General features: G+C 40.6%; 1 protein-coding gene across 2 annotated transcripts in view; it reads right to left on the bottom strand.

Annotated features, from left to right (window-relative positions):
- Positions 1–24,510, bottom strand: part of KSR1 (kinase suppressor of ras 1) — a 213,717-nt gene that overhangs the window by 87,957 nt on the left and 101,250 nt on the right. For both annotated transcript variants that reach the window (XM_074263662.1, XM_074263663.1), the window contains exon 2: positions 2,517–2,657. In XM_074263662.1, the coding sequence (XP_074119763.1) occupies positions 2,517–2,657 (141 nt within the window). The remainder of the gene's footprint in view (positions 1–2,516; positions 2,658–24,510) is intronic.

Below are 24,510 nucleotides of genomic sequence, written 5' to 3'. Positions count from 1 at the left end.
TTCGCAGAAGGGGACTAAGGTATAAGACTGAAAAGGGCAAGAAGAGCCAAATCATGGAAAGCTTGAAAAGACAAAAAGAAGATTTTATAATTGATTCTGTAGTTTATAGAATTGGAATAAGGAGTGACAGGTCAGACCTGAGCTTTAGGAAGATCAATTTGACCAATGAGTGGAAGACACAGTGGAGCATGGAGAGAAAGATCAATCAAGCAGCTATTTCAACAATCCAAATGTCAAATGATGAGGGGCCAGCATCAGAGTGGTCACAGTGTCAAAAAGAAAAAGGGACAGGGAGGACATAGGAGAGATGTTCCAAAGATACCAATAATAAAATCTGACTACTGACTGATATGGGGGTGGTGAGTGAGAAATTGAAGATAAAATCTACATTGTGAGCCCAAGTGACTGGGAGCATGGTATACCTTTGACAGTAATTGAGAAACTTAGAAGAGGGAAGAGTTTGGGGGCAAAATGATGAGTTCTGATTTGGATATGTTGAATTTGCTCAGAAGATACCCAGTTCCAGATGACAGCCGGATATCAAGAAAGAGGTTGGGGTGGACAGAGAGAGCTGAGAGTGGTCTGTGTAGAGATGACGGTTGAAACCCCAGGAGCAGATGAGATCAGTAAGTGAAAATGGTAAAGAGGAAGAAGGGAGGAGAGCCCAGGAATGAGCCGTAGGAGATGCCCACTGTTGACATGGCTGAGCCATAGCATGAGCCATGACACAGCTGAGAATCCAGCAGAGAAGGCAAAAGGAATCAGACAAATAGGAGAAGCAGGAGAGTGTCATGAAAACTAGAGGAAAGAGAATGTCAAGAAAAGGGGAATCAGTAACATGAAAGGTTTTTGAGAGGTCAGACAGAGAAAAGGCCATTAAGAGATCATTTGTAGAAACAGCTAGGAGGCCCAGTGGACAGAGCACCAGCTCTGGAGTCATGAGTTCAAATCCAGCCTTACACATTTACTAATTGTATAACTCTGGACAAGTCATTGAATGAGAGAGAGAGATACTAAGAGACAGAGATTTTTAAAAACAGGAAATGAGGACAAAATGACATGATATTTGTAAAATGCTCTTACAAAACAAGTGTCATAAAAACATTGCTTATCATTATCGTCCCCTAATCACTAGTCTAATGTTCTTTCTATGACCCATTTAATTTTATATTAAATTGGTCACTCAACTGAATTCATTTCTTGCTGCTCCTATAACATTTAGCTCTCTCAATCATCCCCTCCTTCCCTTTTAGCTTCACTTTCTTTCTCTCTAGCAGCTTCTTCTCCAAGGCCAGGAGTGTCTAATTCCTCCCAGCCTTGTACCCCCAATAATGGGATCCTCGATTAGAAATCAACTTGTGTGAGCCACATGAATATTTTACCCTCATAATTAACAATTAATTCTCTCCTGCTCACAGGACACCTGGCAGCAATCAATTTAGACAATGGAGGGTTGGATCCTACTGGCCAACTGGTTCAGATGTGCTAATTAATTAGTTTTTTTAAATTATTATTTATTATTGCAAAAAAGCCTTCAGACAAACTACACCGACTGTAATGACCTACAAATCCCACGTTAAATGCCTAGGCCCAATAATAAAAACACACATTTATATGCAACACTACAAGGGAGGCAGTGTATATACAACATCCCCATTTCATGGATGAGAAAGCTGAGGGTCTAAGAATCTAAGTGCCCTTTCCACAGCCACATAGTTAGTAAAGACCAAAAAATGGTACCCCAAATCCACATCTCCAGATTTCACACTGCCTCTCTGAAACACATTTAGACCTCCTGTTCTACAGAAGCCTATGATCCCATGATCCCATATCTTGCCATATAGAAAAGCAAACCCGATAAAAGTTAGCGATTATTATTGTGATTGCTGAAGGCCATCCATGAAGGGATCTTTCATGCAGCATTTATCCCATTCTCTCCTGGCTAAATATACCAATTTTCTCATTTAGCAGATAAGGAAATAGAAGCCCAAATACGTTAAATGATTTTCCTCCTTTTCCTCCTTATTCCCCACTCCCCATTTCTGCCCTTGCTGCAATTTTATGACAAAAACCCAAACTGGGGCAGATCCCTGTAGAGATAAAGTCAGAAAATCCACTAAATTTATAGGAATCAGGAGCTGCTAGGGGGCATCATCGTGCAAGACTAAAGTCCAAATCCAGTTTCAGACACTTACTAGCCATGAGATCCTGAGCAAGTCATTTACCCCAATTTGCCTTAATTTCCTCATCTATCAAATGAACTAGAAAAAGCAGGGGCAAACCACTTCATTTCTTTACCAAGAGAACTCCAAATAAGGTCATAAGGAGTCAGACATGACTGAAAAATGGCTAAAACAAGCACAGGATTCAGAATAAACAGGAGTAATACTGTGTCCTGTTTCACCTCACCCAACCTCAGGCTGCTGGATCCAATCTGAGTCCTCGATGCTTCACCCCTTATGACTGGAAACCGGAATGCCTCAGCACCCTCGCTTTCCCTGCCCCACACGACTCACCTGTCCCACCTCCGTCCTCACATTCAGGGTGTACAGCCAGTCGCTGAAGCGCGGATAGCTGTTTAGTTCCACTGTCCGCTCCCCAGGGGCCACACTGAGCTTGCACTGCCGCTGTTTGCTGATGTACCGAACCAGTTTGGCCTGTTAGGAAACCCAGAAAACAAGAAATTTAACAAAGCATGACCTTACTCGCCTCTCCGCCCAACAGGAAGATTTGGGCCCTGAAGTGGGGGTGAGTTGGATTAGATCAGAACCTTAAAGAGGCCTGGAATCACAGCCAACGTTTACCCAGCCCTCTGACCTCTGCAAAGAGCTCACAAGTTATCACAACAACCCAAGGATAGGTGCTATGATTGCTCCCATTGTACAATGAAGAAACTGAGGCAGAAAGCTCTTAAGTGATTTGCCAAGAGTCACATGGCTGATCAGTGTCTGAGGCAGACATCAAGGAGTCAAGTCCTCCAGACAGGTCTAACACCTCTCCACCTCATAGCTTCTGAACAAATCTGGAGATAGAAAGGATTTGTGAGAACAGCTAATCCAACCCCCTCAATGTTCAAATGAGGGAACTGAGCCCTTGTACACATACAACAGTGTAAGAAGAAGACATGGGATTTGAACCCACGTCCTACTTCATACAGATTTGATCATAACTTTAAAATTTGAGGGGTAGAACAAAAAACTCTCTGAAGGGACACCAGGGTTAGTCACTCTCGTTATTCATGCTCCTTCCTTATAAGGACCAAGAAAACATGTCTCCCTCTCTTCATCAAAGGGGGGAAGGGGGACGGGTCTAGGAGTGTAGAATACTGCATTTACAATCCAACCCAGATGTCTTTGCTTTCCTGAACTGCTTTCCCTTTTCTCTCTTTCTTATTTTTGCAGTTGCTGCATTCTGCTTTGTTGCTGGGAAAGCATCATGCAATGATTTTGGGACACTTCATGGGTACTAACATACAGCTTCTTCCTTATCTGAGTGATTTATTTAAGCTAATATCCCATTCTTTTCAAAATTTAGATTTATTTTTTTTTCCAATTAAGTTTTTTTTTTTTTGTTTGTTTTTATTAGGGGTGAGAATTGTTTTGGAGGGATTTTTTAGTTATAAGAGCTGGCTTACTGGAACAACCAGGAAAGATACAATCAGAAATAAAAATGATATGAAGACAAAATATGTAAATAAAAACTTTATTTTTCAAGCTATTTGTCTACTCTCCACTACCATTACCTAAGAGGTTGAAATAAGTTTGGATAGCCAGAGAAAAAGAGATTTGGAATTAGACAGAAGAAAAGGCTATTACTGCTGCTGCTACTATTACTACTATTATTACTACTATCACTACTGCTACTGCTACTCTTACTACTACTACTACTACTACCACTACTACCACTACTGCTACTTCTACTATTCTACTAATACTACTACTACTGCTGCTGCTGCTGCTGCTGCTGCTACTACTACTACTACCACTACTGCTACTGCTACTACTACTACCACTACCACTACTGCTACTTCTACTATTCTACTACTACTACTACTGCTGCTGCTGCTGTTGCTGCTGCTACTGCTACTACTACTACCACTACTGCTACTGCTACTATTCTACTACTACTACTACTACTACTATAATTGCTACTACGATTATTACTACTATTACCCCTACTGCCACTAATATTATCACTACTGCTACAGCTACTATTACTGCTACTGCTACAGGTACTATTGCTACTACTGCTGCTATTGCTACAACTACTACTACAGCTACTGCTGCTGCTGCTGCTACTATTACTGCTACTACTACTACCACTAATGCTACACCTACTATTGCTGCTGTTACTGTTACTGCTGCTGCAGCTCGCTATTATTGCTATTGCTGCTGCTGCTACACAATTAGGTAATCCTAACTGTTAACACTCCATCTCTAAGAAGCACAGCCTGGACCATGGGAAGTTTCCTGGAACCCTTTAAGAGAAAGGAAATCCTCAAACTTCTCTTAATCAATCTTTTCTTCAACTCTCTAAATCAGGTATTTCTTCACTAGATCTCTGTACCAGATACTCATTGGGCTACAAATTAAGTCCCAAATCCAGTACCCGGCCCTTAAGGAGAGGGAGGAATGTTTTTTTGTTTGTTTGTTAAATTTTGAAAACACTTCTGAGTTTGCTAACTCACCTCATCCTCGGTATCAAACAAAACTGTGGGACCGATTTTACTTTCCATCTCCCAACAGGATGAATGGTTTCCCTAACTACTTCATATATAACCAGCTGTGGGACTGTGGCTACCAAGCACAGACAGATGCCCTACTGGAATATAAACCAAAGGACAGGATCTGAGCTCAGCTTCACCTCTGTTTCTCTGGTGACAGTCAGCCTGCCTGGAGCTGCCTCACAAAATCAGTCTTGGAATTGAAAGGAAGGTGAGAGGTCACTTTGTACAGATTTCTGCCAGTTCTTGCCCTGCTCCACCTCTACTTCCACTCCTCCTGGTTTGCTTTAATCAATATTACTATCTTTTAGCTAGCGTATTTCTTCTCAGGTCACATTTTTTAATGAAAAAGAAAAAGGGAAAAAATCTCAGCCAATACATAAACCAAGCACAATGCCATGTGTGATGATGCCCTAAGTCTCAGGGCAGTCCCTGGCACAAAGAACATTTAATGAATGTTTTTTGACTGACCCTCCAAAAAACTAACATTCCACATCCAAACTATCCCACTTCATCACTTGTACATTCTCAAATGTGTTCTTTGGGGCCAGACTTGGCTATTATACTTACACAACATTCAGTTTTATTTTATTCTTTTTTCAATCAATCATCAACATTTATTAAACACCTACTAGTGCTAAAGATACCAAGAAAATCCAAATCACAGTTTCTGGGGTTTACATTCTATTGGAGGAGCCAACATATGAACAATTACCAGCACACAAGAGAGAGTATAAATGGAAAACTTTAATGGAAAGGCATTATCAGTAGAGTATCAATGGCGGTATGGGGGGAATAGGGAACAGAGAAGGAACAAGAAATTGTTAACTATCAGTTACTGACTAAGAGATTGGCAGATAAAATTTGCTCCTTATAGAAAATGTGATTTAAGCTGAATCCTGGAGGAAGATCATCAATCAATCAGTAAACATTTATTAATCACCTATTGCATGCAAATGCTTTTCTAAACACTGGGCGTACAAAAAAAAAGCAAGAGACACTCTCTACCCTCAAGGAGCTTACAATCTAATGATGACATGAACATGCACACATATATATTAATCCTTTAAAGGATTAATAGGAAATTATTAACAGAGGGAAGGCACTAGCATTAAGAGAAGTTGGGGAGTTCAGAAAGCAAAAGTAAAGGAGAACATTCCATGAAGCACAACTTATAAAAAGGTCTAGATTCAGGAATTGGAAGTGTCATATGCCAGGAAAAAGAAAAAGTCCATTGTCCCCAGAGCATAATTCTATTTACAATGCTATTTACTAGTTTACCTGGTTCTGCTTACTTCCCTGGATACCAGTTCATCCCAGTCTCCCTATACTGGGCTGTCTCTAATGGCACAGTAATATTCCATCACAATTATGTACCATAATTTATATAGCCATTCCCCAATTTACAGCATGTTTTGAATCCAATGCTTTGCTAATTAAAAAAAAAAAAGTGGGGGTGCAAAGAGGTATACTTTCAGTTTTATTTGAGCTTGTTTTTCCTTCAATTCCCTCAATATTGATTACACTGAGAATTTTCCTTCTTGGTACTCTTCAGCAAGTACTTATAACGCTAAAACTGAAGGGGCTTATTCTCTGGCTCAAGGCCCTCATTTCAGAGGGGTAAACTGGGCCCTAAAGAGTTGAACTGGCTAGCTCTTAACCAAATGGAAAGCAAATCACAAAGCCAGCATTTGCATCCAAGACTTTTGCTGCCATATCCAGTGTTCTTTGCTCTATATCCCAGGGTGCTGTGTGAGGTGCTAGGGAATCTACAAAGGCCCATAGCTTAGTCCTCAAGCAGACCAAGTGAAAAAAGAAAAACAAAACAAGATACATGGAGCTCACTGTCTAGAAGTTTTTGTAGCTGTTGTTCAGTTGTTTTAATTGTGAATAACTCTTTGTGATCTCATTTAGAGTTTTCTTGGCAAAGATACTGCAGTGGTTTGCCATTTCCTTCTCCAGCTCATTTGACAGATGAGGAAACTGAGGCAAAAAGGGTTAAATGGGTCACATAGCTAGGAAGTCTAGAAGTAGTGGAGTAATACATATATATCAATAACATACAACTTATATGTGACTTAGATAAACAGCTTCTTTTTTCTGGATCATTTTCTTCATCAGTAAAATAAATGAGCTGAATCAGAAGATTCCTTCCCATTCTAAAGCCATGATCTCATGACAACACTCTTTATCACAAGCAGGGGAGGCAGGCACACTTTGTTCCTTGCCCATCGTTCTGGAACTAGAGGCCCTGTTCCAGGAAATCGAATCCTCTTCTCCACCACTTATGCACCCAGCTGTTCCCTCCCTATATAATGCTTTCTCTTCTTCTGTCACAACTACCAGCAGGAAGAAGAAATGAAAATACCACCTGTGCACCCAACTCCATCAGCTTCCTAGCCAGAACTCCTTCAACCCCCTCTGGAGATATAGCCCAGACTCCTTCTGACAGCATCAGTCATTCCCACGTAAATCAGCACAAATGGGGAGTGTTGTACCATGAGCTGAAATCTTGGCAGGGTCCCCCCCCACACACACACACACTGTATATAATACCTACAAAAGCGTGCATGTATGTACATGTGTGTTGCAATGCATCCCTGTGTGTATGTGTATTGGGTATCTATGTATAGACTCTGGTGGGGAGGGGGGGAAGCACCATCCCTTACATGTCATACACCAAATTCTCTGCTGAGTCTTCCCTTTGGAAAATGTGGGACCCAAATCCATTCTGAGGCTGGTTAATAAACCAATTAACTCCCCAGCTGGTCAGGTTGCTAGACCTTTCCAGCTAATATCAAGATTAACTAAACTAGAGCCAGAATTTGAATTTTTTAAACAATATATAAAGTACAAAGATGGATTCTTATATAAGTATGCAAATATACACAAACAAGGAACAAGGTGGGTGAAGATAGCAACTTGGGGGGGGAGGTTAGTGCCAAGTCAGAACATGGTATTACTTTAAAAATCTGAGCAGCAGGGTGGCTAGGTGGTACAGTGGATAGAGCACCTGAATTCAAGAGGACCTGAGTTCAAATCTGGTCTCAGACACTTAACACTTCCTAGCTGTGTGACCCTGGGCAAGTCACTTAATTCCAATTGCCTCAGCAAAAATAAATAAATAAATAAATGAACGAATGAATGAATAAATAAATGAGTAAATATGTAAATAAATTGATGAATGGGTGAATGAATGATGAATAAATGAATAAATAAATAAGTAAATAAATCTGAGCTGGGCTAGCTAGGTGGTATAGTGGATAGAGCATCTGAATTCAAATCTGGTCTCAGATACTTGATACTAGCTCTGATTTAGGCGAGTCATTGAACCCTGATTAACTCATACACACCCCAAAATCTGAGCCAGTCTGGCAAAGGAAAATGATTACATTTGCTAAGAGTTTGTTATGATATTAAGAATTCAATTGGAAAGAATGGGAGAGAATTCCAAAGGATAGGATGGCTAAGTGTATAGAGCTGGCACAGATGTTTGATAATGGCATCCAGCTAATAATGTAAAAACCACATGTAGCTGTGTTAGCCATTGGTCCGGATGGCCTATAACCGAGAGGTTTCTGAAAACCTGACAGCCATAAGCTCATGAAATTTGCAAAGCCTATAAGAAGAAATGATTCAGGCAGATCTGGGATATTGTGTGGTATTTAAAAAGCCAAGAAGTATCTCATTCTCTGAGGATGAAGTAAACAAACAGCCTGCAGCATTAGGAAAGATGCAGCTTATGAGTCCAAAAGAATTTTAATAATTTTTTTCTCTTAATTTTGCCACGCTTTTCCAAAAGTTGGCGGTGGTGGAGGAACTGAGGGGCGTGATGATAAATACAAAGTACCCTCCAGAAGAAAATTTAACAGCCAGCAATGTTTTCTCTCACCAAAAAACTTTGACTTTTGGAATAAAAATTAAATATATTTGGAGATTCAAGCACACAGCAGACTTGAAGAATTTCTAAAACTCTCTTTTCCCTGCCCCCTCCTGACCACAGAAAGTGTGTTCCAAATCTGCAGGGCTGGGAGAAGAAGGGAGCATGTTGCAGTGAAATGAGCTCTGACTTTGGAGTCAGAGGAACTACCTTTGACTTTATATGTGATATATGATATATGGGGAAGTCAATTAATAGCCTCAGGCCTCAGTTTATTCATCTGTAAAATGAGGAGTTTGGACTAAATTGATGGCTTCTCAGGTCCCAACTGGGTCTATTTGGAGTCAGAAGTTCTATGTTCAGATCTTATCCCTGACCCTAAAAAGTGTGGGACCAATCCCTCTGGACCTCAGTTTACTCATCTTCAAATGAGGGGTTTGAACAAGATCAGAGACTTTTAACAGTTTTGTGCATCATGGACTTCTGGCAGTGTATAAAATCCTGCGGACCACTTCTCAACATAAATGTTTTTAAATGCATAAAATAAATAGTAGGACTAAAAAGGAAATCAATTATATTAAAATACAGTTATTAAATAGTCAGGGGCATAAAAAAGGTCAGACTCCAGGTTGAGGACTTCTAAACTGGATCAGTTCCAAGGCCCCTTCCATGTTTTGGTTCTCTAATCCTGGTAATTCTCTCATGGTTCATGGCCTAAGTCCCAACCCAGAAAATCATCACATCTCCCTAAAGATCCAACCTCGTTACATTGTGTTCTGGTTGTGAAAGGAAACCAAATTGCAAAGTTTTAGAAACAAAGCAGGCTGCTGAGAAACACTAAAACACACGGTGCTCCATAAATGGGATAGAATATGACTGTGTGTGTAATGATGATGATGGAGAAATGTGAGAAGATTTACATGAACTGATACAGAAAGAAGGAAGCAGACCCAAGAGAGCAATAGATAATGACTACATAAACATAAATGAACTTCTTATATAATTTGTATGACACATATATCTATATCTACACATATGTATCTATATACATATATATAGATACATAAGTATCTATAACTTCTCTATATATTCTCTAAGTATTTATAATTTATGTATACAATTTCTATTCCTATAATATTATCCCACAATACTCTAGTATTACAAAGAAATCCAAGCACATATGAGCAAGCCTTCTAGGTCCAGGCTTCTTAAACTGTAAGATATGACCCTCTATAGGGTCTTGTACCTGAATGTGGGGGTCACAAAATTATGATTTATTATCAGTAAATGTTTGATTTGTATACCTATTTTATACCTGAAGTTGTGTTAAAAATTTCTCAGGCTAAAAAGGTTGTGAGTGGAAAAGGTTTATTAAACCCTCTTCTAGATAATCCTAAGCTATTCCTGATATAATGATGGAATAGGCATACAATTAATATGCCCATTTCATAGATGGGGAAAGTGAGGCTTTTATTACTTGGCCTCCAATTAATCATCAACAAGCATTTATTGGGTATCACCTATCTCATCAAGGCTGAGCTTGGTACTGGATATAAAGGCAAAAAAAAAGACAGTCCTTGATCTCTGTTCTGTTGGAGAAAACCTCTGGAGCAAATTCTCAGATTCACTGAGTCACATCACCCTCCCTGACTTCATCTCCAGGCACTGAAAACTGAAATTCAGATCTGGCTCCAGGCCTGAGGGAAGTGAACACTACTCTCTCTCTCTCTCTCTCTCTCTCTCTCTCTGATGTCCCCTCCTGGTGCCACATGCATCCCAGGAAGGAGCATGGGGTCATCCACAGCTTTGGAGCCTGCCTCTATTTGCAGTCTTTTGTACAAGTTTACAAAGGAAGAATGGAAAACCCAGAGAGAAATTATTTCTCTAACATCACACGTAGAGTTATAGAGCCAAGACTGAATCACAGATCCTGTATTATTAACCCTATACCCCAAAGGGATCAAAGAAAGTAGCTGTGATTTAGGCAAGTCAGAAGAAGCTGGGTGGTACCATGGATAGAGCTCTGGACCTGGACCACTAAGTTCTGAGTTCAAATTCAGCTTCAAATGCTTTTTGTGCCACTTTAGTAAAGTCACTTAATCTGTTTGTCTCTGTTTCCTCAACTATAAAATAAAAATAATAATTTTAATAACTACTTCCCAGGGATGTTGTTAGGATGAAATAAAATAATAATTGTAAAGCATTTAGCACAGTGCCTGATGCATAGTAGGTGCTATATGAATGGTAGCTATTATTATTTGATGCAACTATGGGACGCCATGGGACTCAGGAGATCTGAGTCCTCAACTTCTGTGTAATCTTGAACAAGTCATTTAATCCTATTTTCCACAGTTTCCTCATCTGTAAAATAAGCTGGAGAAGGAAATGGCAAACCACTTTCTTTGCCAAGAAAACCCCAAATGTAATCACAAAGAATTGGATATGACTAAAATGACTAAACAATAATTAATAATAATGATAGTCATAAAGTATTTACAGTCACAAAAAATTGGAGATGACTAAAATGACTAAATAATAATTAATAATAATGACAGTAATAAAGTATTTACAGAAGCTGTTTCTGTTATGGTAAAGAAATGGATCTTAAGTAAATGGAGAATAGTTGAGCAAGTTATGTTATATGAGTGCAACAGAATGCTGAAGATATATAAGAACATATGAAATGATGAAGGGAACAGTTCAAGGAAATCTGGGAAGATGCTTCTTTCCCCTGGATCTCCCCGCTGGGAGCCTCCAAGGACGTGACCACAAACGATGGCTCACTATTCCGGAAACGCTTGGTTGCCCCAACTTGCACACTCACAGGATCGAACTTAACCCCAAACTACTAGCAGGTAGTGCCAGCCAGGCCTAGAGGGATAGGCAGGAAGCTGATTCAAGCCAGAATACCCAAATCAGGAAGGGCCCCTTCACCCTTTTGATAAGACTAATTGCCAAGAGAGGCAGACTTCACATACCAGGAAATTGTACTTCTCATCCCCCCACAACTTTTGGCCCTCTGATGCACAGCAAGAAGCCAAATCTGCTCTGTGTGTGTCTGTGTATATGTGTGTGTGTATGTATGTGTGTGTGTGTGTGTGTGTATGTGTGTGTGTGTGTGTATGTGTGTGTGTGTGTGTGTGTGTGTGTGTGTGTGTGTGTGTGTGTGCGCCTTTAGAGTGCAGGCAGGAAGAATTGGATTTGTTGCTTTAAGGGGGGGGGGGGGGGCAATTGGGATAAAGTGACTTGCCAAAGGTCACACAGCCAGTTAGTATCTGAGGCTAGGTTATAACTTAGGTCCTCCCGACTCAAGGGGCACAACTCTATCCACAGGACCACCAAACTGGTACTCCCCAAAATTGAAACAAAGACATGGATTCAAAACAAAAGCTCTAACACCAGCACTTATTACTAGGAGTTCTAACCAAGTCATTTTCCCTCTAGTCCTCCACATCCTTCTTTGTTAAATAAAGCACTGAACTAGCACCTGCCAAGAAGGGGGGGGGGGAGAGAGAGAGAGAGAGAGAGAGAGAGAGAGAGAGAGAGAGAGAGAGAGAGAGAGAGAGAGAGAGAGAGAGAGAGAGAAATTTCTGATGTTCTATGCAATTTTCCCATCCCTGGCCCTCCACTTCTACAAAAGAGCAGGAGGAGGTATTTCTTCCTGTCTTTCTCTCTGGAGCTCAGCTTGCTCTTTATCATCTCACAACATTCAGATTATTGATGTAGACATCACATTTTAATGGCAAAGACAACATAAACACACACAGACACAGACCAAGCAGACCCCAAGTAAGATTTTGAGGGTTGCTTGATCAGCTGAGGAGCCCATAAAGGATCCTCCCAGAAGATGGCTTTGAAGAAAATCAGAGAGTCCAAGAGACAATGAGGAGGAGGGAGGGAGGGAAGGAAGGAAGTAAGGGAGGAAGGGAATCTCTCTACAGGCTGCATGGAAGATGGAGAAACCTGAGGTAGAGACACCAATTGGGAGACTATCAATAGTACTGAATAGAGTGATGAGGGCTTGAAGGAGGCATCCTGGGAGGTAAAGATGGGAAAGAGAGGAACCAGATATAAATGCCATTGAAGGTCTATCTGATGCAATGCTGACCATGTGAGGTAAATATGTCACCTTTTGTCAATCTGGGAGCCTGAAAAGATGGACTTTAACAGAAATAGATGGTTTCCAAAGGAGCCTTCCCCCTTGAAAATCTGATGAGCTTATATTCCCCAAAAACTCATTAGGAAAGGAAAGTCTCTGCCCAATCACAACCAAGCAAGCCCTGCTTGATGCTCCACCTGCCTCTGGGAGCCCACCTGCAGGACTGGAGTCCAGGCCATGAGCAGGGAAATCAGAATCCAACACACCAGCCCGTGCCGAAGTATAGGGTCATGAGACTTGGCCAGGCAACCCTAATTCCTACACTCAACAAGTTTACATTCTGGGCTAATTCATGGGAAGGGAGAAAAAGAGAAAATGAAATGCACAAGAAACCAGAATATTGCAGCTACTTTAAGAGGCTAGGCAGAATCTCAAGTAAGTTTGTAAGAGCTGCATTTGGCCAGGACCGACGCACGCATGGTCCCTGGCTTGCAAAACACCTTTTGGCAGCAGAAACATCAACATCCTGGGTTGGTTCGGCATAGATTCAGCTCCAACAGCAACCACTGCTGAGTCCGTTTACTTTCTAGCACACTCGCCAGTTCTCTTAGATTCAGCCAATTCTCTTGGATTTAATCACAATTGATTCAGTTCAACAAGGAGCTACTAGACACAAAGCACTGAGAAAAGTATCCTAGATTTATAGCTGCAAGGTCAGTAGACAGAGCTTGTAATCCAACACTCAAAAAGGATCCTAGATTTATAGTTGAAAGGTCAATAGAAGAGAGCATCTAATCCAACACTCAAAAAGGATCCTAGATTTATAGTTGAAAGGTCAATAGAAGAGAGCATCTAATCCAACACTCAAAAAGGATCCTAGATTTATAGTTGAAAGGTCAATAGACAGCATCTAGTCCAACACTCAAAAAAGATCCTAGATTTATAGCTGAAAGATCAGTAGACAGAGAGCATCTAGTCCAACACTCAAAAAGGATCCTAGATTTATAGTTGAAAAGGTCAATAGAAGAGAGCATCTAATCCAACACTCAAAAAGGATCCTAGATTTATAGTTGAAAGGTCAGTGGACAAAGAGCTTCTAGTCCAATACCCTCATTTACAGATGGAGAAACTGAGGACCCCAGAAATGAAATAAGTTATTCAGGAGTGGGTGTGAAGGAGTAAGAAACACACCTACTATATACTAGGCACAGTGCTAAGATAAACTAAAACGCCTTCATTTTATCCTCACAACAGCACTGAGAGTTGGTACTATTAGTATCCCCATTTAAAAGTCAAAGAAATTGAAGCAAAGGTAACACACTGACTTACAAAGGTAACACACTGACTTACAAAGGTAACACACTGAGTTCGGGTGGAACTAGAACCTGATTTTCCTAGCTCTTTCTGAAGCTGACTCTATCCACCATTCCATGCTCTCTCCACTTTGGCAAAGGACAGAGATAAAATGAAAAACAATTCCCACAAACATAGTCCTGGGGAAAAACTGAGAAAATGCACCCCTCCTTCCTTCTTTCAAGTGGGAACACACAGGTATAGAATGTTGCATACACTGTCCAATGCATGGGGATGCTTTCATGGATCTGCTTTTTAACTCTTTCTTTATTCTTTGCCACAGAGGATGGTTCAATGCAGGTGGAAGAGAGATATTTAGACATGGAAGTGATATAACAACCAGAGATATCAATAAAATTAAAACATTTTACACCGCTGCCCTTGAATCTATAGGAGTCTTTGAAATGACCTCAGAAATTACTGTCAGAATTGGGTGACTGGGGATAAATTCCAATCCATATCTGCTATTTTGGTCCTCTGGAAGGAGGTAAGGTGGCTGCTCTCTGGGCCAGGATCTGGGCTAGAGATTACTTTGAGTGGATACTCCACAAAGATCATGGGAAAATGAAACATAAGACTCAACTTCAGAGCACAGTTATACAGCAGGGGATCCATGGCTGGGATGCCTCAAGAGATGTAGCATGACATAGTGGGGGAAAGGTTGGGTTTGGAGGCAGGATACAGCCTTCAAATGCTTCCACAAGCCCAAAAGCTCTCCCACCAATCACTTTGGAACTTTTAGTCCTGAGGCCCCCTGCTAAACAGGGATTCCCATCCCAGAATGACCATAAATAAGAAGGAGCACTCTCACTCTGTCTCTCATTTTTTCCTCCCTCTCTCCTTTTCTCTCTCCCTCTCTCCCTTCTCTCTCTTTCCCTCCCTTCATTTCTCTATCCTTTCCCCCATACTCCCTTCTCTTTGTGTCTCTATCATTCTCCTCTTTCTCTCCTTTCCTCCCTCCTTTTCTCTCTCCCTCTCTCTCTCTCCATCTGTCTCTCATCTCCCTCTTCTTCCCTTTATCTACCCTCCTCTTTTTCTCTCCTCTCCCCCTTTCCCCCACTATAGCTCAGAGGCTTGAGGGACATATCTGAAACTTGGAGAACTGGTTTGAGTCTCAGATAATAAATCACTGAAGCTTTGACAGTTTCCTGTAATTTGGGGCAGAGAGAGCCAAGACCTCTTACTGTAAAGGAGGTCCCTGCAGCTAGAAAGCTCTCCATGACAGACCCTTGATGATCTGGGTCCCCCAGATCTGGGAGTGAGTGGCAAGACCCCAAAGGAGTGAAGCCACATGAGCAGAGATGCAAGTCTCTAGGGCAAGCTCCTTGTTCACCTCCCTGGCTGACCTGACCAGACTAATCATTAAAAAAAAAAAAAAAAAAAAAATTACAAAAACTTTAAGGTTGGCAAAACATTTTATAGCTAAGATTCAAACCGGCTCTATTGAGCAAGTACTGTGGTGACCCTGTCATGTGGGAAAAGAATTAATCTGGCTTGTTCTTTTTGGCCCCCTGGGGAGGAGGTGGAGAGGAGTTATAAGGAGTTAGATTTAGGTTAAACGTAAGGGAAAATATCCTAATAATCAGAGCTGTGCCAAAGTGGAGCTGGCTACCTTGGAAGGTAGCGAATTTCATCTTTCAGCCAAGACTAAGTCATTTGGTCAAGGATTTTCCATCAAGAATAGATGGCTGCTGAGATTGCTTCCAACTTGGACACATATCTTGTTATGTTGCAGGAGTCTATAATTTGCCTATGAAGGGTGGGATAAGAGGAACAGGATTCAAATCCTGTCACTGTACAATCAATGAATAGAGACAAGCCCCAGAGTCAGGAGGACTCATCATCTTGAGTTCAAATCCTGCCTCAGACACTTCCTTGCTGGGTGATCATGGGCAATCCACTTCACCCCCTTTGACTCAGTTTCCTCATCTGTCAAATGAACTGAAGATAGAAATGGCAAATCACTCTAGTATTTTTACCACGAAAACATTAAAAAAAGTGGTCATGGAAATGCCTGAACAACAACACTTGTATGATTCTAAGGGAAGTCACTTTCTCACTTTGGGCCTTGATATCCTAATCTGAAAAATGGAACCAGATGACCTCCACTGATGGATGTGTGACCATAAGTTAACATTTCATTGTATCCTTCTTCATTAAAGTACTTCTCCATAGTCCTCTCCATCAATTTCTCATTATTTTCCCCCACCCCCCAAATCACTGGAAATTGCCAAAATATAGAAGTCCCTTGTGATTTCTTCCCTAGACTTTCTCTAAATCTGCCCTTTGGAAATTCAGAGCGGCAATTTACAGTCCCCTCCTTCCCTTATAATAATGGATAGAATGCCTTTAAGTTTATAAAGCGTGTTATGAGCTTTATATGATTTGTGGCTCCCTAGCATCCCTGTGAGCTAAGTTCTCCAGGACCCATAATCCCTATTTTGTTCTTGTTCAGTCATTCTAATCATGTCTGATGCTTCATGACCCCATTTGGGACCGTCATTCTTTCTCTAGCTCATTTGACAATTAGGGAAACTGAGGCAAACCAGGTTAAGTGACTTTCCCAGGATCAGGCAGCTAGTGTCTGAGGCCAGATTTGAACTGGTCAGGAAAATGAAGTCTAGTATTCTATCCACTATGTCATCAAATTGCCCCATTTTACAGATGAGAATGGAGATTTAAAGAGGTGAAATGATTTATTCTGGATCACACTGCTAGCAAGTATCAGGAAAGAGCTAAAACTTAACTCCAAGTCTAGACCTTTATCCAACAAATTCTTTAATTCTTTTCCACTATTCAAAAACGTTCAACTTAGTCTTCCCTACCCCCAAGGCTGAAATTTATGAATTCCTGCTGGCAGATTAAACATTTTTTTAAAAATCCAATCATTTGGCAGTCAAGGCCAACTTGTTGCAAAACCTCTTTCTGAGAATCTTTAGGAGACCTTCTGGGTTTTTTGACGCAACTAAGAAATCAACACAGAGACATGGGGTTGACCAGAAGACCACAAACACTGGGCGGAGATGAAGCTGCTGGCAGGATTCCTGTATTCTCCTGCCTGAGAGCTGACCACCATTCCCTCCAAGGCACAGGCTGCTTGTAGGCAGGGCAGCTGGGCACACGGAGAGAAGGGAGGCAGAGATGGAAAGGAAACAGGACCTTCAACCCCAAACCACCACTCAGCCTGGTATCCCATCATTCTATCCCATTTCCTTACCTCCCACTTAAAACTCCTCCAGGGGTGCCTGCCAGAGTCCTGCATTTGTAGGAGACAAAATAACCAGCTGTCCCTCCTGGGATACCCGCTTTGCCTCCTAGCCATGACGTCAAAGTCACAGTTGGAAAGCTTCAAACACAAACAAACAAGTCCACACAGGACCACAAGGCCAAACTTTCTCATGGAGTAGATGGAATAACCACATTTGGGAAGGTTCAGCCTCAGCCCCTAATGAGGTAGGGGCCATGTGGTATTACAAAACCCAAAGCTTTAGGACAGACTACAGATGTGAATTAGACTCAGGGATGCATGGGGACAGAAAGTCCCCTAGTAGTCATTAAGAAATCACTTCCCTTTCCTTCTAACTCCCAAATGGCCCCAAAGGGTCAGGAATCAGTAGGCATTTTATTAAGTACTGACTGAGCTGGGCACTGGGACATAAAAAAACAAAAATGAAGCTCCTGTGCTCAAGGAGCTTACATCCTATCAGGCAACACTACAGGTACAAAGGGAAATATATTCAGAATAAATGCATAATAAGTACATGCCTTAAAAAAAAAAAAAAAAAAAAAGTACACGGGGGAATGGACACTAGGAGCTGGTGGAAATACTCATCAGGAGATGGTTCTTGAGCTGAGTTAAAGGAAACCAGAGCTTAGAAGAGGAGAACAGATAAAATGTTGGCCTTGGTAGCAGGAAGTCCCAGGTTTAAATCCCATCTAGCTAGAGAAATCACTCAATATCTATCACTTCAATCCCCTTTACCTCTAATGTCTGATTCTTTGATCCTTTCAAATGAGAGGAAGCTATAATCCAGGTGCAGGGATAACCTGGGCAATGGTCTAGACATGGACCATGGAAATGGTGTATGTGAGCCAGAGGTAGGCTGGATCATGGAGCAGCCAAGTCAAGTGTTAAGCATTGGATATAACCTGAATATATACCTTGGCTGGTTGACCTCAGTGCTGACCACATGCCTTGAGTTGAAGGAGGGACTCTATTTATAAATCTCCCATAATGGCTCTGTGCCCACATGGAACCTCCCACTGTAAATAGTCATAGTACAATTAAAAATAGAATCATATGGTTTAAAAGGCTATCTGCATGATATCTATAGAAAGGTCTCAGAAAGGCAAAGTGCTACTGTGATCTAGAGCCCACCTTCTTTGAAATTCTGAAATGGACTCAGGGATGCATGAGGATAGAAAAGTCCTTTAGTAGTCATTGAGAAATCCCATATGGGGTCTCGTAACTGCATGCAGGGGCTGTGAAATTTTGATTTGCCATCAATAAAGGTTTGATCTATAAACCTATTTAGTAGCCTTTATATTGTGGTCACATAAAAATGTCTCAGGCAAAAAGGAGTCAAGTGGGGAAAGATTAAAAAGGTCTGCTGTAATCTGGAATTATCAAATTGTGCATACCCTTTGATCCAGCAGTGCTACTATTGGGCTTATATCCCAAAGAAATACTAAAGAAGGCACAGGGACCTGTATGTGCCAAAATGTTTGTGGTAGCTCTTTTCGTAGTGGCTAGAAACTGGAAACTGAGTGGATGCCCATCAATTGGAGAATGGCTGAATAAATTGTGGTATATGAACATTATGGAATATTATTGTTCTATAAGAAATGACCAGCAGGATGATTTCTGAAAGACCTGGAGAGACTTACATGAACTGATGCTGAGTGAAATGAGCAGAACCAGAAGATCACTGTACACTTCAACAACAATACTGTATGAGGATGTATTCTGATGGAAGAGGAAATCTTCAACAAAGAGAAGATCTAATTCAGTTCCAATTGATCAATCATGGACAGAATCAGTTACACCCAGAGGAGGAACACTGGGAAATGAGTGTAAATTGTTTGGATTTGGAGTTTTGTTTTTCTTCCCAGGTTATTTTGCCTTCTGAATCAAATTCTTCCTGTGCAACAAGAAATTCGGTTCTGCATACATATATTATATCTAGGATATACTATAACATATTTAACATGTATGGGAATGCTTGCCATCTATGGGAAGGGGTGGACGGAGGGAAGAGAAAAATCAGAACAGAAGTGAGTGCAAGGGATAATGTTGTAAAAAATTACCCATGCATATGTACTGTCAAAAAAAAAAAAAAAGTTATAATTATAAAATAAAAAATAAATTTTAAAAAGCTAAAAAAAAAAGAATATTTCACATTTCTCACTTTCAAAATGAGATATCTAGATCCAATGACTTATAAGGTCCTTTCTATCACTGATGCTGTGATCTTTTATTTAAACCACAAATTTACCTCTTACTCTTTATGTTTTACTAGAAAGGACACAGCACTTAAGAGTCTTAATGATCTGTATTCAAATCTTGCTTCAGATACCAGCTGTGTGACTGAGCTAATCCCTCTGAGCCTCAATCTACAGAGGAGAGGGCTGGAGATTAGCTGTTCCCTGAAGTCCCTTCCAATTCTGCTGACGTGCATTTATGGAAGGAATTTTCACACCAGGAGTTCACCATGCAGATAAAGTTACAGGTGCCCCCAAAACCCCAACATGACCTCCATAACAGGGTAAGTTGAGCATTCTATAAACACAATAAAAAGAGGAAGTTGTTATTGTTATAGAGAGTCAAGTTCCCAAGGGAAGCAGATATGGTAGCAATAGCAGGAGCCTTGACCCAAATCAGAATCAGGCACCAGAGCTTTCCAGCAAAGCCACAGCATCTCCACCAGACCCCACGGCCTCTGGACATGAGGACACGGGAAACTTGCCCTGCTTGTCCCCGGCCAACCAATGAACACCTGCACCAATTATTCTGCCCAATACCACATGTGTCCCAGATACCCCGAAAATTGCCCATCTCATTCTCCCCTCCATTCCTTGGAGTCATTAAAACCAGAAGCCTCCTCCCCCTTGGTTCTCGAAAGCTCTCCAGGTTTCCAAATGAAAGCAGCCAAACTTCCATCTTGTCTATCTCAGCAACACTCACTAAGAGATATTTTTGAAATTGTTTTTTAAAAGAGAAAAAGATGGTCCATATTAATGACCTCATCACCATTTCCATGGCTTCCCAAAGAAGCAGGAGGGGCTCTGCACAATAAAACAATCAGTCATATGAAATCACTTAAAACTACTTAAAACCTTTAGATATCCCTGGAAAAAGCCTGGCCCTCAAGTCAGCCTCTACCACTCACAGCCAGACTCTTCAGGGGAACTTGGGATAAGATCAACAGACCACTTAGCAGTGATTTCTCAATATTTCAAAGATTTCACAGACCATCATGGCCATCCTGGGAGGGAAGAACTATGGGTATTATTGTCCCTATTTCATAGATGAGGAAACTGAGGCTCAAAAAGTAACTCACCCAGATGCTTTATTAGTGCTTATTAAAGCCAGCCTATCAGCATTAGATCGAATTTTGAGAACTGTAACATTGATATATCATGTAAGCATTTTATAGATGGGACCCAGGTCTTTTCCCCTACCCCTACTCTTTTTAATTAGTCCATTCTTTTCTTTTCTTTTTTTTAGGTTACACACATATATTCATTTTTTTACCTATTTCCATACAAGTCATGTTGAGAGAAAACCGTGAGAAAAAAAAAAAAAAAAACAGAAGGAAAAAAAAGTTTAAAATACAGTGTGTTGATCCACATTCAGTCTCCATAGTTCTCTCTCTGGATGTGGATGGCATTTTCCATGCAAAGTTTATTGAGATTGCTTTGAATCACTGAATTGCTAAGAAGAACCAAGTCTATCATAGTTGATCATCGCTCAATCTTGTTGCTGCTGTGTACAATGTTTTCCTAGTTCTGCTCGCATCATTCAGCATCAGTTTGTGTACATTTTCCCAATCTGTTCATCATTTTTCATAGAACAATAATATTCCTTTATTTTCATGGGTCATAACTTATTCAGCCATTCTCCAAATGATGTGGCCATCACAAAAAAAGAGAGAGCCCAGGTCTTAATGCATAAGGCTTGAGGATAGGTATTTTATTGGACCCAGGGCAACATGAACTTGGACCGACTTTGACATTTAGTAGAGAACAGAAGGGCTTGATGATCCATGGAGTCACAAAGAGATGGACACAACTAAACACCAACTTACTACTTTAATTACATGGGTTTTTAGCTTTATGATATATTATTGGTCCCATCCATGATATGTTGGCTGCTAAGTTCTTGGTCAAGGAATGCAAAGGGAAACAAAGATAAGCAAAAATTGGGTCTAAATCCCCTTGGATACTTAGAAAATGTATATCCATGAAAATCTCTTAGATTCAGTTTCCTCAACTACAAAATGGGGACAATATTTGATTTGAGTTGAGGGTGGTTGTGAGTTCAAATGTAATCTCCTCTGTAAAATACATTGCAAACATTAAACCACCATGTCAGCAGTCAATGGCGATAATAATTATTACTTCAATTTCAATACGACATACTCAATACTGTGGTGATTTCATTGGTACATGGATATAATTGGACAATAAAGAAATCAACTTTTCTACATCTGAGGAGATGATATTCCCAAGATGTTCTATACAAAGTAAAATTGTACCTAGTGATCAATGTGCCTCTCTCTCTAAATCTGATTTTTATTGTTGTTCAGTCAAATATGATTTTTCATGACCCCACTGGGTTTGGTGTTTTTTTTTTTTGGTTAAGATTCTGGAGAAATCACTTAACCCATTTACCTCAGTTTTCTCATCTATAAAATAAACTGAGAAGGAAATGGACAACCCCTCCCATATCTCTGCCAAGAAAACCCCAAATGGGGTCATAAAGAGACAGACATGACCAAATATTGACTCAACAATGACAGAAAAAGTGCTAAACAGATCTTGGAAAAGCCCTTCCCTGCCCCCATCTAAGAAATAAAACTCACTAAACCACATCTGTATAATGGTACTAAGAATGTTTTGTTAGCATTTTAACTGTTAAGAGCTCTTTCCTTCCTGGCTTTCCAAGAAATGATACTCATTAGGTAGGACTCAGGAAGGAAAGGAGGGGAAAGGCTTTCTCAGGCAAAGGAATGCTTGAAATTTATTTCTTACATAAATTAGCCAAACTTTTTTTCTTTGACGTCTAAATCTAAAATTATTAGGGCCTCAAAACAACCATTTGAGGAACTATTTTCCCTGTTTTACAAAGGAGGACTTAAATGAGATTAAATCATTTGCGACTAATGACATAGCTAGTTACTATCTGAGGCAGAATTTGAACTCAGATCTTCTGGTGTACAAGTTTGGCATCCTGAACACTAAACCAAGACCACCTACTTTCCAGGCACGTGTTACTCTTATGCTGATCCGGAGTTGGTGATGAGCAGGGGGAGGACCTGATGCTTACTTTCATATAGATACCCATATCCCCTTTTTATGCCCATCTAGAGAATCCTTCTATCAAGATAGATTCCAGCTTCCCTTGCCTTGAAAGTTTCATGAGTTGATGTCAAATACATCTATCTATCTGTGTATCTATCTGTCTATCTGTGCCTGAACTATCTATCTTTCCATTTCTGTCTGTCTATCCATACATCTACATAAATACACATATGTGTGTATGTGCAGATATGTAATGTTTTCATCCAGCAGCCAACCATTTAGTGAAAAGCTTCTCTGAATTAATGAAGACTTAGCAAAATAACACTTCTTTTCTTTCTCTTCCTCCCCCCATCTTTCTGTCTGTCCATCTCTCTGTCTCTGTCTGTGGATTTCCATTTTCCAAACTTGAACTCAGAGCCTTTCTATCTTAAAGGGATCTGACAAAACTTGATCTTTGTGGCCAGTTTTTGAGCATGGTTGAAATTAAGGCAAGGTGCAATGACCCAGAGTGCATACAACTAAGGATCCAGACAACACTTCTTCCTTGCAGCAGTAGGGGGGGAAAAAAAAGAGAGAAGGAAACAAGCATTTATTAAGTGCTTGCTGTGTACCAAGCATTGAGCCAGATGCTTTACAATTATGATCTCATTCAATCCTTACATCAACCCTGAGAAGTGGATGCTAATTATTATCACCATTTTACAGAGAAGGAAAATGAAAGAAGGAAGAAGTAAAGAAAGGCTATAGATTGTCCAGGTTGAATTTGAATTCAGGACTGCCATCTTTAAATTGTGCAGCAGAAAACCACTCCCTAGTCATTCCCCATCCTTGGACTGCCACCCTGGCACTGATACCTCCTTTCCTGCAGCTCACCATCCTATCTTTCTAACCCTTTCCCTCCAAATAGACACATATACATACATACAAAACCTTGGTCTTGAATTTCTAGAAGATGGGATGCTCCTTCCAGCAGTTGGAATATCCTCCACACAGTACCCCTCTCCATCCCAAACTTTTTAGCCAAGCTCCAAGAATTGCCTGACTTTGAGAAGCCAGGGGGATCTCCACACCACATGAAGCAGTGGAGATTCAACCAACAGTCATGTTAAAACAGACCCTGACGTCAATTCTCAATGGCCCATCTGGAGAGAATATTGAGTGACTACAGGGACATTGATCCCACAGCCCAGAAACCAATTTTCCTGGATAAGGGAAGGGCCAAGGAGATGAGAGGACAGGCAGTTTTATGGGAACTGCTGGGCAGACAGCCCCGGAAAACAGGCCATAGGACAGCCGGCCAATGCAGAGATGGAAGCAAAGGCTTGGAGCCAGCACTGCCAGACCACCCAAGATTGTGCGTTTTTAAAAAACTCTTTTTCACATGTGGTCAGGGAACTGGGAAGAGTCACTTTTTTTATTCCCCAGGAGACATCAAAAAAACCATCATCTCAAAGGAGGTAGAACTGATAATAATTATGGGTTATGGAAAGTCAAAAAGGGAACAGCTCCCAGACTGAAACTCCACCAGGATAAGGATATAAAAATAACGATATAAAACTGCCCATCAAGGCAGGATTAGTACAGGATAACAAAGATCAGCTGTGTGGCTTTGACCAAGTCACTGGGCCTTCTTCAAATGACTATTTCCTTCAAAGTAAAATAAGACAATGAGGCTAGATTTCTAAGGTCACTTGTGGGCTCTAAAATTCCATGGGTCTAATTTTCAGTGTTCCTTTTTCCCTAATCCTGTCATCACCCTTGATGATTTAAAAACAACAACAACAACTTATTTTGTAGCACTTTAAAATTTAAAAGGCACTTTTTTTCCCACAATAGTCTTGCAAGGACTGTGTGTGTGTGTGTGTGTGTGTGTATACTCATTCGATCAAAATATACCCATTTTACAGAACTGTAATTTCTTTCCATTAAAGT

The sequence above is a fragment of the Sminthopsis crassicaudata genome, chromosome 4, assembly GCF_048593235.1.
Source record: "Sminthopsis crassicaudata isolate SCR6 chromosome 4, ASM4859323v1, whole genome shotgun sequence".
NCBI lineage: Eukaryota > Metazoa > Chordata > Mammalia > Dasyuromorphia > Dasyuridae > Sminthopsis > Sminthopsis crassicaudata.
This window is presented reverse-complemented; position numbering and strand designations above follow the sequence as displayed.